This window comes from Callorhinchus milii, unplaced genomic scaffold (genome assembly GCF_018977255.1).
Source record: "Callorhinchus milii isolate IMCB2004 unplaced genomic scaffold, IMCB_Cmil_1.0 Scaffold1, whole genome shotgun sequence".
Lineage (NCBI taxonomy): Eukaryota > Metazoa > Chordata > Chondrichthyes > Chimaeriformes > Callorhinchidae > Callorhinchus > Callorhinchus milii.
Window position 1 is genome coordinate 72,915,418 of NW_024704742.1, and position 15,315 is coordinate 72,930,732.

The window sequence follows — 15,315 nt, forward strand, 5'->3', positions numbered from 1 at the left end:
TTAGGAACTCAATGTGTCAGGAGTAGAGCACAAACCCACATTTTCCCTGTTTGTCAATACTGCATTGAACATGGATGAGACGTTCAACCCAGATCTGCTTGCCTGTTTTTAGGTGGACTTTCAAGATCCAATAGAGAGGGAAGTTTCTCCCAGTGCCCGTATCAATGTCCTCCTGATAAATTTGTTCCTTACCTTCTTGCTGCTTGTGAGATCTTGCTGGTACAAAGAGCTTATAAATTTAGTCACTACATCTGACAGTAGTTACCTGTAAAGTGCTTTGAGATCTTTCAATGTGATAAAGCTCCATAATGAATCAAGTCTTCACCCACACACCATCATTAAGTTCTAACACAGGAAATAATGTCAGAAGGGTAAAAGAAGTGAGAGCCGGCAATGTGCCATAGAACTTGAACAAAAAGCACATTTATTTTTTTAAATCTTGAAGCCAATTCTAACTTGCGTCAATGTAACCAATGATTAATGTCAGGGCAGGCTATAAAGTTCTACAGTCGGCTGTTTCCAGCAGAAGCTTTAAGATTTGAAATATAAAAGTCTTTCTGTACTAAAATGGTTAAAAATGTAAAATAGTTATTGTAGTGCATTGCTCAATGCTGTTGTAACCTTTATATGGTTCATGTCAATGGGTTTCCATTACCATGTGCCTTAGAATTTGTACTTATTCACTGGCCAGTTCTGTCATTGAAAGTCAATACACCGAAAGATGGAGGGATAGGAGTGTGGATTCGTGCACATGGAAACTTATTGATCTCATTTGTGTCTCTGTGGGGAGGGAGTCCTGGAGAGACTAAGTCACGGAGATAGAGAGACTCAAATTGAGAGTCACTCCACGCAGCTTTTGTGTGCGATTAGATAGCACTATTAGTTTGAGCGATGGGAGCAGATTGCTTGCCTGCTTTCTTTGGCAGGAAAAAGGGCATCTGACACAGGGAGACCACCGAATGGCAAGGATAGAAAATAATTAATCTTTTACAAATGAAAAAGAACTTTAGCAGAATTATGGTTTTATGACTCACGATAGTTAAACGATCAAAGAGATTACTTGTGCGTAGCCATAAAAGCAGACATGCGAATCAACAAGATTAATATACTTTGGCTTCACATTGGTTTGGGAGAGAACTAGGTAAACAGAAGACTTACTGCTGAACCTCCTCAGTTTGCTAAAAGAGTCAGGTCACTAGACCTAGAGTGGTTTGAAAGCTGTAAAAAAAATACAGCAACGCACTGTGTGAATGGTACTCTACGTGCCTAAGAAAAAGTATGTAGGCTTGATATTTGTTTTAGTGAACATATTTTGTACATTCAAACATATCAAAAGTCAAAGCGTGTTTAACATATACCATTTGTGGCCGTTTGATGCCTGGCTGTTTCACTGGCACCAGACGTGACATGCAGATGAGACCACTTTTCCTAATTAAACTGAGAGCTTGTGCTGAGATGACAGAACTGGACAGGAATTTCCTTTTGGAAGAACTTCCTGTGCTGAGGAGATGCCAAATAGAAACATCTGAAGGAGGCACTTGCAGAACGTGGCTGCACACAAGAGTGAATAGGAACAGGAAAATCCATAGAATAAACTGTGTGCAAAGAAAAGCTGAGCTGTGTGTGACTCCTGACATCTGACCACTCAAACATCTAATAACAGCTATGCTGTCCTCAACACTAAGTCACTGTGTGGTTCAGCTCAATCCGTACCACTAAATTTTCTTTTAAAGTTCACACAAACCCTTCGAGTACTGAGTGGTTTATGTAACATGAAATATTTACTTTTTATATAACACTCTCAGCTTTACATTTCTGTCCGAATTCTGTCCAAGGATTGTGTCAGCTTGGCTCAGTGGTAGCACTCTCGCATCTGAGTCGGAAAGTTATGAGTTCAAGTCCCATGTCGGGAACTCATAGTCTAAGCTGACACTCCAATGTAGTTCTGAGGGGGGTGCCTTCCTTCAGATGAGACGTTAAACTGAGATCCCTTCTGCCTGTTCAAGTGGATGTTAAAGATCCCATGGCACTAATCGAAAAGAGAAGGGAGTTTCACCCAATGACCCCACCAACAAGCCACAAATAAAATTGGTCGTTCATTCCATGGATGTATGTGGGACATTGCTATGCGCATAATTGGCTGTCACATTTGCCTGCAAATACACAGTTACTCCATTTTACAGTAATTCCTGTGAAGTGCTTTGAGAAAATCTTCCAACATGATAAGGCACTATACCAAATGCAGATTACTGTTATTATAATTAATATTATTAATTCCAATGCAGTACATCATAGAATAGAGTAGGGGAAAGAGAAGTGACTGAGTGCTGAATACAGATTTGAGGCACATGTTGTGATGTTATAAATTGATAATTAACTTCAATGTTCTGGTAATAAATTTAGCCACCCTATAATATTTAGCACATTGACTGCTCCCTAGGTGTATTGGTAGTTGATCTCCCCAACAATTCTCAAATGAAGCATCTGAGAAGCTGGTCTTTTGGGTACGGATTTGGTTTTCTTCAGTGAAGCTGGTGGCAGCCTGTCTCAACTGGTAGCACTCTTGCCTCTAAGTCAGAGGTTTTGAGTTCAAACTCCACATCACAACTTTGAGTTCACAGTCTTAACTGATACTCCAATACAGTGCACAGGGAGCATTTGTCAATGGTGGCATCCTTCATATGATATGTTAAACTGAGATCCGGTCTGTCTGTTCAGGTCCACCTCTCTACTTTCCTCACTTCTCTCGAACCCAGGTCTCTTGCTTTTGAGGCTAGTGCTCTAATCACTAAAGCTACAGGACTCTATACTCTAATCTGCAAGGTGAAAGATCAGTATTAATTAGCACATGGGTGTTAACAAACTGCAACATTTACCCAGTACAGGGCACTACTGGTGACAGCCCGGGTCATCAGTAGGACTTGGAAATGCAGACCTGTCTTCGGGGGCAGGGAATCCTTCCACTCAGCTCCTGTTAACCATGTAAGCGAAAGCCTAACGGGTAGGGGGTCCTTGTTGGACAAGCAGCTGGAAAGCTTGCCAGACCACAATATCAATGCTAACCTATTTGGTTTTATTATTTGAAGATATTAAATCTAGGTCCAGTCTGCCAGTTCAGATAAACATTAGAGAAAAAGAGAAAGAAATTGAACTCAATGCCTCAGCGAACAACTTGTCTAGTTAAATTGCTCATTCATCTCATGGCTGTTTGTGGGACATTGCAGTGTACAAATTGACTGCTGCATTCAACTACAAGTACACAGTCACTATGCCCACAGCACGGAAACAGCCCTGGTCAAAGTCACTGATGACATTCTGAACATCTGTGAACAGGGTTCCCTCTGCCTCCTTGTCCTCCTCAACCTTTCTGCCACCTTTGACACTGTCGACCACTCCATCCTCATATACCGCCTCTATTCCTTACTTAATCATCACGGACCTGCCCTTGCCTGGTTCAATTCCTATCTTTCTCACTGTCTCCACTTTGTTGCCTCTAACGGTTTCTCCTCCAGCCCCCGCACTGTCACATCTGGCGTCCCCCGGGACTCTGTCCTTGGTCCTCTCCTCTTTAATATCTATATGCTCCCCCCTTGGTGACATCATCCAGGGACATGGGGTCAACTTCCATATGTATCCGGATGACACCCAACTCTATCTTTCTGCCTCCACCTTCAACTCCAGGACCACTGCTGTGCTGACAGACTGCCTGTCGAACATCAAGTCCTGGATGAGAGCAAACTTCCTACAGTTGAATGTGAACAAGACTGAGGCCCTCCTAATTGGCTCACGCCAGCGCCTCAGCACCTCAGGCTCTGGCAACATCAACCTCCATGGTTGCACACTTCAATTCACCAAGCCAGTCAGGAACCTAGGTGTCTTGTTCTGCCTTTTCTTCCCCACATCCAAGCCATGACTCGCTCTGCCTTCCCTCACTTCCGTAACATTGCCCAACTCCGCCACTACCTCACCTCTTAGGCCGCTGAAACTCTTGTTCATGCCTTCATCACTTCCAGGCTCGACTATGAAAACGTCCTGCTTGTCGGCCTTCCCAACTCCTCCCTCCACAGGCTGTAGATAATCCAGAACTCTGCAGCCCGTGTCCTCTCCCGCACCAAATTCTGTGACCCCCATCTCCCCCATTCTCGCCCGACTCCATTGGCTCTTTATCCTTCAGAGGATCCAGTTCAAAATCCTAGTCCTCACCTACAAAGCCCTCAATGGTCTCGCCCCACCCTTTCTCTGTGACCTCCTATCCCCCTACCAACCCACCCACTCCCTCTTCTCAGCTGGCTCTGGCCTGCTCCACATCCCCCGACCCACCCGGCTCACCATTGGTGGGAAAGCTTTCGACCAACCTCTGGAACTCCATCCCCCAATCACTCCACCTCGCCCCTTCCTTAGCCTCCTTCAAGTCCTGCCTCAAAACCCTCCTCTTCAACCATGCCATTGGTCACCCCCTCTCCTCCCTGACCCCAGCTCGGGTCTGAAATCCAGTACACTCTCCAGCGCCTTGGGACGTCCTCCCGACGTGAAAGGCGCTATACAAATGTAATCTTGTTGTTGTTAAGATAATTTACCGTGACATGCTTTGAGGTACTTCATTCAACATGATAACACTATATCAGATACAAGGATTATTATGATATCAGATTTGCCTACATAATACACATTTGCCCACAACATAGTCAAAAAGCTTCAATAAAATCCTTGCTACAAAATAGGTTTAATTGTAAGCATGTGTCATTAAATTACACTTATTATTGAAAGTCATATATTCTGTGAAGCGCTTTAAGACGTCTCAATGACATGATAAGGCACCATATCAAATGTAAGGATTATTATTATAACAACATTCTGTATTATGTATACGTTGTAGCATCATAAAAATTGCAGCATTGCGCCATTCTGCCCACCAAGCCCAAGCATTTTATCTCATCCTTCCATAATACCAAACCCATCACCTCCCCATCATAGTATCAAACTTGCTTCTTAAAATGAGTCACTGTGTCCTGGCCTCCACCTCCTGGGATTCCATTGCTGAAGAGAGGCTGTCAATTAGCTGGTACTAACTCCTCTACTATTGGCATCTACTCTCATCCCAATTCCCTGCTCTTTCCGCATGTATTTATTGATTTATTTCTGGATCATCATCCCGATTACAATTGAGACAATCATTTGGGTCCCATCTACCTTGCAATTCATGTGAACATGAATTGATACTTCCTCCCATTTCACACATTTGCTTCCATAACAATATTCACTTCATTTTTAATTAATCTTATTCTGCAAAGTCCATGGCCTATTTTGTCTGCATTGGTGTAATTTAAATTTACGTTGTTTGACCATTGTTTTCCTGAAAACAGATTCCAAACATTTTTGGAATATAACTCCCAGGTGCTATGACTAGCTTTTGCAATTTAAGTTATGAGGCTGACAGTGAAGATTTCTGTATAGAATAGGTACAGGACATTGGTAGCACAGCAACAGACCATATGTACCAGTCAAGTACTGCACTCAATGAAAGTTTTATTTACCCATGTAGATTTTTACTCAGCAGCAAAAATGCAATTATTATTATTAATATATATTTCCTATTAGAATCAGCTCCACTAGTGACAATAGAAACTCTTGCAAAACATATTGTAAAAATATTTATTCCACAACAGGTTCTCTGGATAATTAGTTGAGCCGCAATCCTTGTTCCACAGAAAACTACGACACAGTAGGAGGCTTTATGACCCATTGTATTAGTGTTGGTACATATGGTATGAGAAGCAGAATCGCCTTCTCATGTCCTAAATTCCTACAAAATCAATTGTAGGATTCAGTAAAGTTTTTTTTGATCAGCTGGGTGTCTGACACATGTGAAACCTATCAACATGCTTAAGAGTATCCAAACTAAGATGAGATTTCCATGCTTCTACATGTGAAAATTCCAGAGATAGATTGTTGGAATGGAATGTGGCCCTCTCCCAGGAGAGAGGCATCCTGCTTACCTAATCCCAGAAAATAATAGGTGCAGGTTGGCGAGAGCCAAGGCTTGGGGACCCCAGAGTGTGTGTTGGAGTCTTGCTGACCTTTTGACTAAAACAAGTCATTGAGTGCCTAAAGATTCAGTTTTTTATGTAGCAATGGTAGATTAAATTACATCCGTGAAAGGCGCTATACAAATGTAATCTTGTTGTTGTTGTTCTACATTCCAGTCTTGTGTAGTTTATTAAAAATAAATGTGAATGGTCATTTTCCATCTACGACTGTTTGTGGGACATTGCTGTGCGCAATTGGCTGCCGCGTTCGCCCACAAATATACGGTCAATTCACTTTACAGTATATTCTGTGAAGCTTGTGTTCTTAGCAACATATGAGAACAGGAACAGGGGGATGCTATTTGGCCTAGTGAGTCTATTCCACCAGTTTATTAGGTCTTGACCTTTTATCCCTGCCTTTTCGCCATATCCATTTGTACCTCTACCACCTAAGTTCATCTCTCTTTTAAACATCGTTTTTGCTTCCTCTTCTGGAGCATTCCAAATCTCCACAAACCCCTTTGTGAAGAAATGTTTGCTGAACTCAGTGCTGATCACCTTGATTTTAAGGCTGTGCCCTTTGTAATGGATTCCTCTACCAAACAGAAGAGTGGTTCAGCCATTATCTAACCTGTTAATTTGTTTCATATCATCCCTTAACCTTTCAATCATCCATAACAGTTCCCAATTAGTGTGGATAATCTGCTCTTTACTGTATACACATGAAATGTTGACATTTGGTTACAACTTTTACATCTATTAATCTCTGTCCAATCTTAGTTGAAAGTTCCATGTATTTAACAGTTTATTGTAAAAAACATGTATGTTGCTTAATAACCTGGGTCAATAGAAAAGTAGGGAAATATTTGCTAAAAATTGCGGGGAAATTTTTGACAAATTTTGCAGAAAACTGTGGCTTAATATTGATGCTATTGAGGTGCATTTTACTGCCAACCTTTTTTTTAAATTTTGTTGATAAAAACTAAACATAAGGAAATAACACATATTAGATTGTTGCAAAAAAATTAATTACTTCTTTAACATAAACTGGGTAGCCCTTTTTTTTTGGTGAGGGGAACACAACGAGACTACAGGAGCTTACCACCTCCTGTCTCTCATGGCTGGCACAGCACACAGATTCAGAGAGACACACACCACTCACACAGACACGGAGAGACACACATTCTCAGAGACAGAGAAGAGAGACAGACAGACAGACACACACTCAAAGACACAGAGATACATACACACACACACACAGACAGAGGTGAGACACTTACACATTCACACCGAGACACTCAGAAACACACACACACACACGTGCACATTTAGGAGATACACTCAGATGCACTCACAAACATACATACAGAGGAGAGACACTCACAAACACACACAGACATACCGTGGAGAGAGAGACACACAGACACTCACAAACACAGAGACACACACAGACACTAACAATCACATAAATACACAGACAACAGCGGGAGCTCCAAGTGAAGCCCATTTGCCGGTTGCCCCACACATGTGTCCAGAGCCGCTAGGCCCACAGTGACATCAGGTAACCCGCGAGTGGCCCGCGAGCCAGAAACTTAATTTGTAGCGGGTTTGGAGCAGTTGGGGCGTTATGGCGGATTCCGCAGTAAAAGTGCAGCCACATTTTCTATTGGCCCAGGTAATAACTAAATGGTTTTGACTAGCTCAGTTGGTAGCACTCACGGCTCAGAGTCTAAAGGGTTGTGGGTTCAAGCCCACATTGGAACTTTGAACTCATAGAGGCTTGGCTATACGCTAAAGCAATGCTGGGCACTCTGCATTGTCGGAGGGGCCATCCTTTGGAGGATATGTTAAAGTAAGGTCTTGTCTGCCTGTTGAGCTGTTAAAGATCCCATGGCACTATTCGGAAAGAGACGGGAGTTTCTCATGGTTTCCTGGCTAACAATCCCCCAGATAAAATTGGTCTTTCACTTCATGGCTGTTCACGGGATATCCCTGTGAATAAATTGATTGTCGCATTCACCAACAAAATAAACAGTCACTGCATTTTACAGTAAATCCTGTGAAGCGCTTTGAAACATTCTCCCTTTGTGAAAGGTGTTACATTAAATTCATCCAATATTATTTAAATAGGAAAGAAAGCTGTAATCAACCAGATTTGTTATAAACTTTCAACAGCTAAAGAAAGAAAAGACAACTCAAGTGTGAAAGACATTGAAGAATACGATAATGAGGATATTTACACCTTGGCTTTGGATGATGATCCCTACGATATGATTTTACCAGAAGAGAACAGCAATGGGGCAATGAAAAAGGAATCTTCTGCCAATGTTTCAAAAAGACCACCAGCACCTATACCTCGACCAAGCACACTTCAGTATGGAAATACCCCCTTTATAGCTCAAGGTATGTTCCTAACATACACCAGTGTAACATTTAGGCATATTACTTTCAGTCATTGTTTGGACAATGTGCTTGAAGCGTGGAGTAAAAATATGTACATTTGTGTCTACAAATCTCCACGTGGGAAGTTCCTATTTCCACAAAGCCATTGAGCTAGTGGAGGTCCCAAAGTAAAGGGAAAATCATTGAGCAACTTCTCTCAGTTGTTCCTATTAAACACTCTGATACCTTGTTCTACATGAAGGGTGCTATATAAATGTTATTGTTCACAGATTTCAATGACTAACAAAATAATTATCAAATCCAAGGATTGTTATTATAATGATCAAACCTATTTCATAGAAGTGGTAGTAGAGGAGACCTTTAGCCTCATCAAGCCTTTTCTAGTGCTTCGTGCTTGACTAAAACTATATTTGGGAATGAACTTTCACTAAAGTATGGTTTCTTCACACTTCTAACTCCTGTTAATCCTACAAGTCAGAGCCCAAATGGATAGGGTGTCATGACTAGCATGAGAAGCCCTTTGGCCCATCTGATCCCATCCTTCCAGAATTCTCACCCTACTGTTCTTTCATCAAAGCATTGAGCTATTTTTTAAATGACTCTTTAGTCCAGGCCTAAGTAACCCTTCCTGGTAACTTGCCTCATTGGTTAATTACCCTCTGGGTAAAGAAAAACTTCCTGGTGTCTGTGCTGAAATTGCCCTTTGCAATTATGAACCTCTGTCCTCTTGTTCTACTGTCTTGGTGCATCCTTAAGCATTGATCTGGGTTTACCTTTTCAATCCTATTTAAAATTTTAATATACCTCTATAAGGTTCCCTCTGAGTCATCTTCTTTCAACACTTAGGAGCCCTAGCTTGCTAATCATTCTCCTCTGCACCGCCTTGTAAAGAAACATTCTTATTAATTAATGATGAAATAGTGCATGCAATTTGGATGTTAAACCATTGTTTCCTTTATTTACAGTTCAACAGTCAATGGTTATTCAGAAAGCATTGAACCACTATCACTAGGCACAATAATCATAGCAACCAGGTTTCAGTGAATAAAGTAGTGATCAGTTAGCTTTCCATGGGAGAACAGCAATCAGTGGAAGTCAGTCAGATCTACATCTCACTAACACTGATTAAAACTCCCTCTTTTATATCCCAAAAGTCTTAGTTTTAGACATCTGCATGTGCACACCAGCATCATGCAGCAGTCAGCACTTTTAGGCTTCACAAACCATGATAGTCGGTAAAGCAACCTGACAAAAGTGAATCTTATAACATCCCTGCAGTGCTATAATCATCTGTGAGGAACAAATTGATAACAATTGAATAACAGTGTGCTTGGTGTGCTGTTATGTACATTCCTGTACTTAGTGAATACAATTCGTGGAGAGGCCTCTAATAGCTCTGCTGTCTGTTATTGTGACTCCACACTGGAGAAAGCTGCGGAGAGACATTCCCTCTGACCGAAACTTGGATAAAAATCTAAACAATTTCTACATGCAGAGAGACATGAATCAGAGAAATCATTTGTCCAACTGTCTACGAGAAACATTGCACATGTGACAACAGTGTTCTCACCCCAAAATATGCCAATCCCTATTTATTGTATGATACCAAGTGGGGTCAAGAGGTAAAACATTATGTGTGTGGCAAGCCAGGGACTATAAAGCATCCTCCAACATCATTCTTTTGACACATTCTCGGGAGATAATTACCTCCTGATTGACCATAAAGCACCAATATCCTCATCTAAGATACAAACCATCTGTTGATGAACCCAACCAAGCAAGAGAAGGATAACACTCAAATCCATCACTTCAAGGCAGAGTTGGTACCAGGGTTAGCAGGGACACCAGCTTTCTTAAAGAATCATCATCCTCTGTGTTATCTCATTCCTTACAACATGCTGTTGTATGTCTTGATGACCTGACCAGAATTGTATGCCATACTCAAGGCCTGACAGTAGAGTATTATATAGCTTGCTAATGACATCTGTCGATTTGGGCCTAATTTATTCAATGTTATAATAATCCTTGCATTTGATATGCTGGTTATGCTGGTTAAACTGGCTAAAAATCATCAACACACATTATTTTTTGCCAACCTGCACCTAATGCTTTCTGGGATTAGGTAATGCATTAGGTAATGATGATGGTGCATGCTTCTGTGGAGAGAGTGAACACCTGTTCTATACAGAGGGAAATATCCAAGCATTTGTGGAACTCTGTTTAGTTTGGATACTCTTACGTACTGCAATGGTTTCCATTGCCTGTCACAGACACCCAGCTGGCCAAAAAGACACATTAACATGAAAACCCAGCTAGTTGTAGTTAAGACAGCGGTATAATAAAATATATTATTTGAACAATATATGAATAATATATTGTTCAAATATATTAGAAGAATATATTTTCTCTATTATTCTAAATTAGAACAAGTAACTAATGCAATTTGTTCTATTTTAGTTGAACATATACACACATACAAATATATATTTTAATTTTCTGTTAGTTGCTAGTAAATCCCATCTTGCCAAGGCAAGGTGTTATTTGAAATCCAATGTCGCCACCCCTATAATTGTTCAGATTTATATCCAGTTTTCAGTCAAAGAGAATGTCTCTCCGCAGCTTTCTCTAGTGTAGAGTCACAATAACAGACAGCAGAGCTATTAGAGACCTCTCCATGCTACAAATTGTATTCACTAAGTACAGAAATGTACATAACAGCACATTGTTATCCAACTGTTATCAATTTGTTCCTCACAGATGATTATAGCACTACAGGGATGTTATAAGATTCACTTGTGTCAGGTTGCTTTACCTGCTATCATGGTTAGTGAAGCATAAAAATGTTGATTGCTACACTATCCCGATGAGCACATGCAGATGTCTGTAACTAAGACGTTAATTGAAGTTTTTTGAAAAATGAACTTCAAACTTTAGCCAAAATTCAACTTTGCATTTAACTTGTGTTTGACTGTTCACAGCATTATGTAGGATGTATCAACACGGAAACAGATCAATAGGCCCAACTGTTCCACACCAGTATTCCTCAAGAGCATCCACCCTTCCTAATATGTTTTCACAAATCCCTCTGCTCCCTTCTCCCTTGTGTGTGCATCAAGTTTCCTCTTAAACTTGTTGATGCTTTTTGCTTCAACCACAGCTTCCAGCATTGAGTTCTGTATTCTCACCACCCACTACTTGAAGTTTCTCCTTAACATCCCTTTGGATTTTCTACTCGCTATCTTCGTTTTGGACTCATCAATAAGTGGAAGCAGTCCTTGTTACTACTTGGACATCTTATAAAATCCGTTCAGAATTTGAAACACCTCTATCCCCTCTTAATCGTTTCATCTCTGGAGAGAAAGCCTCTAACCTGCCAACTCTTACAATGTAAAATTCTGTAACAATCTTGCTGTTTGAACAATGCTATAAATGCAAGTTAAGAAAATTTAAATATTAACATTACAATATGGGGTGACCAAGTGTGTAATTTTATGCATAGCAATAATGTACAGAAATCAAAATTATTCTATCATTATGCATCATATCACCCAAAAGGTTGTCAGTAGTACATTGGTAGAATGTATTTTAATAAATTGTAGAATTAGGGTTCAAATTCATGGAAACATTGCCATTTTATGCATCAATATATTTTTAAAACATTTAGTAAGCAAAATAAAAGCAGTATCTTAGCTTCACGTTTTTCTTAAACAATTTCAAAAGTGACATAAGCTCAGGGGAGGATAAACACCTCAGAGTTACTAATCCTAATCCTAATCAGGAAGTAGTTTTTCACCCCAAAGGGTAATGGAAATCTAGAACTTTCTCTCCCAAAAGGTTGTGGGTGCTGGATCCATTCACATTTTCAAGACGTAGGTGGATAGATATTGATTAGGTCAGGGTATTAAGGGATAAGGGGCAATAGTGGGTAATTGGAGTTGAGGTACAGATCACCCATGATCTTATGGAACGGCGGAACAGGCTCGAGGGGCTGAATAGCCTATTCCTGTTTCTATGTTTCTAAAAATAAACTTAAATAAGAATGAAATGGCCTAATCCTACCCATAATTTTGCTTCCTGTTTCAGAAGTGTATTAGCAGTGACTGATGCATTTCAGAATGTTTGGATACTGCAGCTTTCAGCAAAAATAGGAAGCGTATCAATTCAAGTCTTTAGTGCAAACTCAATAGAATCGTTAAGTGTTACCTTTAGTTTGATTCATTTTATCATCATCATCGAACTGTTTAATCTCAAACATCTAGATCTTATTTCAGCATATTATACTCAGAGGGGTTAATGTCTGCCTTATGTGCATTGTAAGGCTGACCAGGAGTGCCACCTGGGGGTCAAAGAGAATATTCTGGTTCTTTACCTCAGTGCTTATATATTTGGTGCATTGTTTTTAATTTGTTATTTATACTGTGTTATCACAAAGCTATCACAAAGCATAGCATCATATTGAGGATATGTCAGCTATTATTGAGACCTTAAAAAGTCATATTTGTAACAACAATCACAAATAGTGTCAACTTAATCCTGGGATTTTCAATCCAGATATACATGTCAAATCAGAGTTCCCACAGGAGTCCTGATTCCCTCATAAGAATATGTTTAGGCCCCATTGTACTCCCCCCTCCCCGACTTAAACCTGGTTTGCAAAACATTGCTAAAATGAGGCCTGTACCTTTCAGAATGAGATTTGAGAACAGCCTTGAAGGTACAATCCTCTCAGTCCCACTTGTGAGCTGCATGCACTGAGCTTATGCATCACCAGCCCCAAAAGATCCAGGTTTTCAGCTACCTGTAAACTTGTAAGCTGTAACTTGTCTCCACACACTTCTAACTGTTGAGCAATGTAAATACATTGACAAGTAGAGTTTCTAATTTGTCACTTAGCAAAATTAAATGTGACCTTACGCACTGGAGGCTGATCGCCTGATATTCCTGGAAGATTACATTGGGGATGGAACCTGTCATCACGTACACTGATAAGTTTTAGACTGCAGATGAAAATAGACATGAGGGATAAAGGGGGAAATGTTCTTTGCTGCAGACATATCCATCCACATTTTAAAATAATATTTCAGATGATATTAAATGACAGAACAGGGGGCAGTCGAGGTAGTCAAATGTGGGAATGAGTTCACAGTGGGATTGAGCAAAACATCACTAACATTGTAAGCACTAATTGGGCACCTCACTTAATAAGGGCATGAGGATCATTGGTGTGAGAAATTAGACTGCCTGAGATCAGATACTGCCAAAGCTCAAAACCTGAAGTAAATACTGAAATGTAGGAAATGGGTAGGAAGGTTATCAGCATTTAAAAGGGAAGTCAGGTTACACTGTGTCACATTGGTGCGGGAGGCAATGTCTAGTGACTAAGGCACATTTAACAACTATGTGCAGAGTGCTGTTGCTGAAGGCAAACTGGAAAAAATAATTTGGCAATACTGACATGCCTCAAACTAATGAGCACCAAGTTCATAAAATCTTTACTCCACTTTTGAATGGGTGTTAATGCTAGAAAAGCACAACTATTTTGGTTTCATTTTAGATCCCTTCTATGTGTCCAGATTTCTTGGGCTCAGTGGGTACCAAAACGTTTTGGGGGGTCAATCAAGCCGAGTGTTTGACTTGCAGAAGCCCATCACCATGTTCATTACGAGTCTCCCAACCAAACTACTGGGAGTCTACATATTCATGAATGTAACACACATTCTCTGCCTGGAGGGACGTACTTGGCTTGCTCATTAGTTTGAGGCATGTCAGTCTTGCAGAAATTGCCCCACATCAGGAATTGAAACTCATAGTCTAGGCTAACACTCCAATGCATTGCTGGGGGTATGCTGCATTGCTGGAGGTGCATCCTTTGAATGAGACGTTGAACTGTCTGCCTGTTCAGGCGGAAGTTGAAGATCCCATGGTATTGCTTGAAAAGAAGAAGGGAGTTTCTCCCAGTGTCCTGGCAAACAATCTCCCCAAATAAAATTGGTTATTCATTTCATGACTGTTTGTGGGACATTGCTGTACGCAAATTGACGGCCATCACTGGGCTTAGAGTTTATCCTGTTTTTAAATATCCTGCCAATTTCAAACACGCAATACCAAATGTGAGGATTATTACTATTAAATAACACCAGAGTATTAGGTACAGATTAGCAATAACTGTAGCTTGGGCACCTCCAGAGTGTGTGTCGGGGTTTAGCCAACTAAAACCAAGCAGTTTGCTAGCTTGCCATTGACAAGGATCTTGCTGCTTGGCCCAAAAGGACCACCATATCCATTAGGGCTATGGCTTCCAAGATTAACAGCAGCTGAGGGGGAAGAAACCCAATCTTCAGCGACTGGTCTGCCCCTCCATATCCTGCTAATGAGGCTGGCTGGTCTTCAACAGTGCCTTAGAGTACTTTGAACTTGTCTGATTACCAAAACTTTTGACAAGTACAGGTTTGAGTCCCGTTGTGGGTTAAAGCTCCATATTGGTCTTGAGGACAGTCAATACAGTACTGGGGAAGGACTGCATTGTACAAGGTGCACTTATGGATAAAATGTTGAACTGACGCACCATCTGCCTGCTCAGCCATTGAGGTTAACTGTAGCTGCTGCACCAGCTGAAAATCTGCCAACATTCAAGGAGTTGGTTTTGGGAGCACATTGATCACACTGCTCCAAATGCAGAAGTTAATATTTTTTCTTCTTGATTCAACACAATGATCTACCACTGCTGAATTTTGTTTGCATTCTCTGCAACAGCAAAAAATGTGCTGTATTTCATTTCTTGAGATATAAGCTTGGCTCCTTTGTTATCACTCTTACGTCTGGGTCAGAAAGTTGCTGGTTCAAGTCTCAGTTCAGACTTCATGTTTAAATTCCAGGCTGACGCTTC

General features: G+C 40.7%; 1 protein-coding gene across 2 annotated transcripts in view; it reads left to right on the top strand.

Moving 5' to 3' along the window:
• Positions 1-15,315, top strand: part of LOC103177621 (B cell scaffold protein with ankyrin repeats 1) — a 183,980-nt gene that overhangs the window by 146,492 nt on the left and 22,173 nt on the right. For both annotated transcript variants that reach the window (XM_007891866.1, XM_007891867.2), the window contains exon 9: positions 8,202-8,429. In XM_007891866.1, coding sequence (XP_007890057.1) covers positions 8,202-8,429 — 228 coding nt within the window. The remainder of the gene's footprint in view (positions 1-8,201; positions 8,430-15,315) is intronic.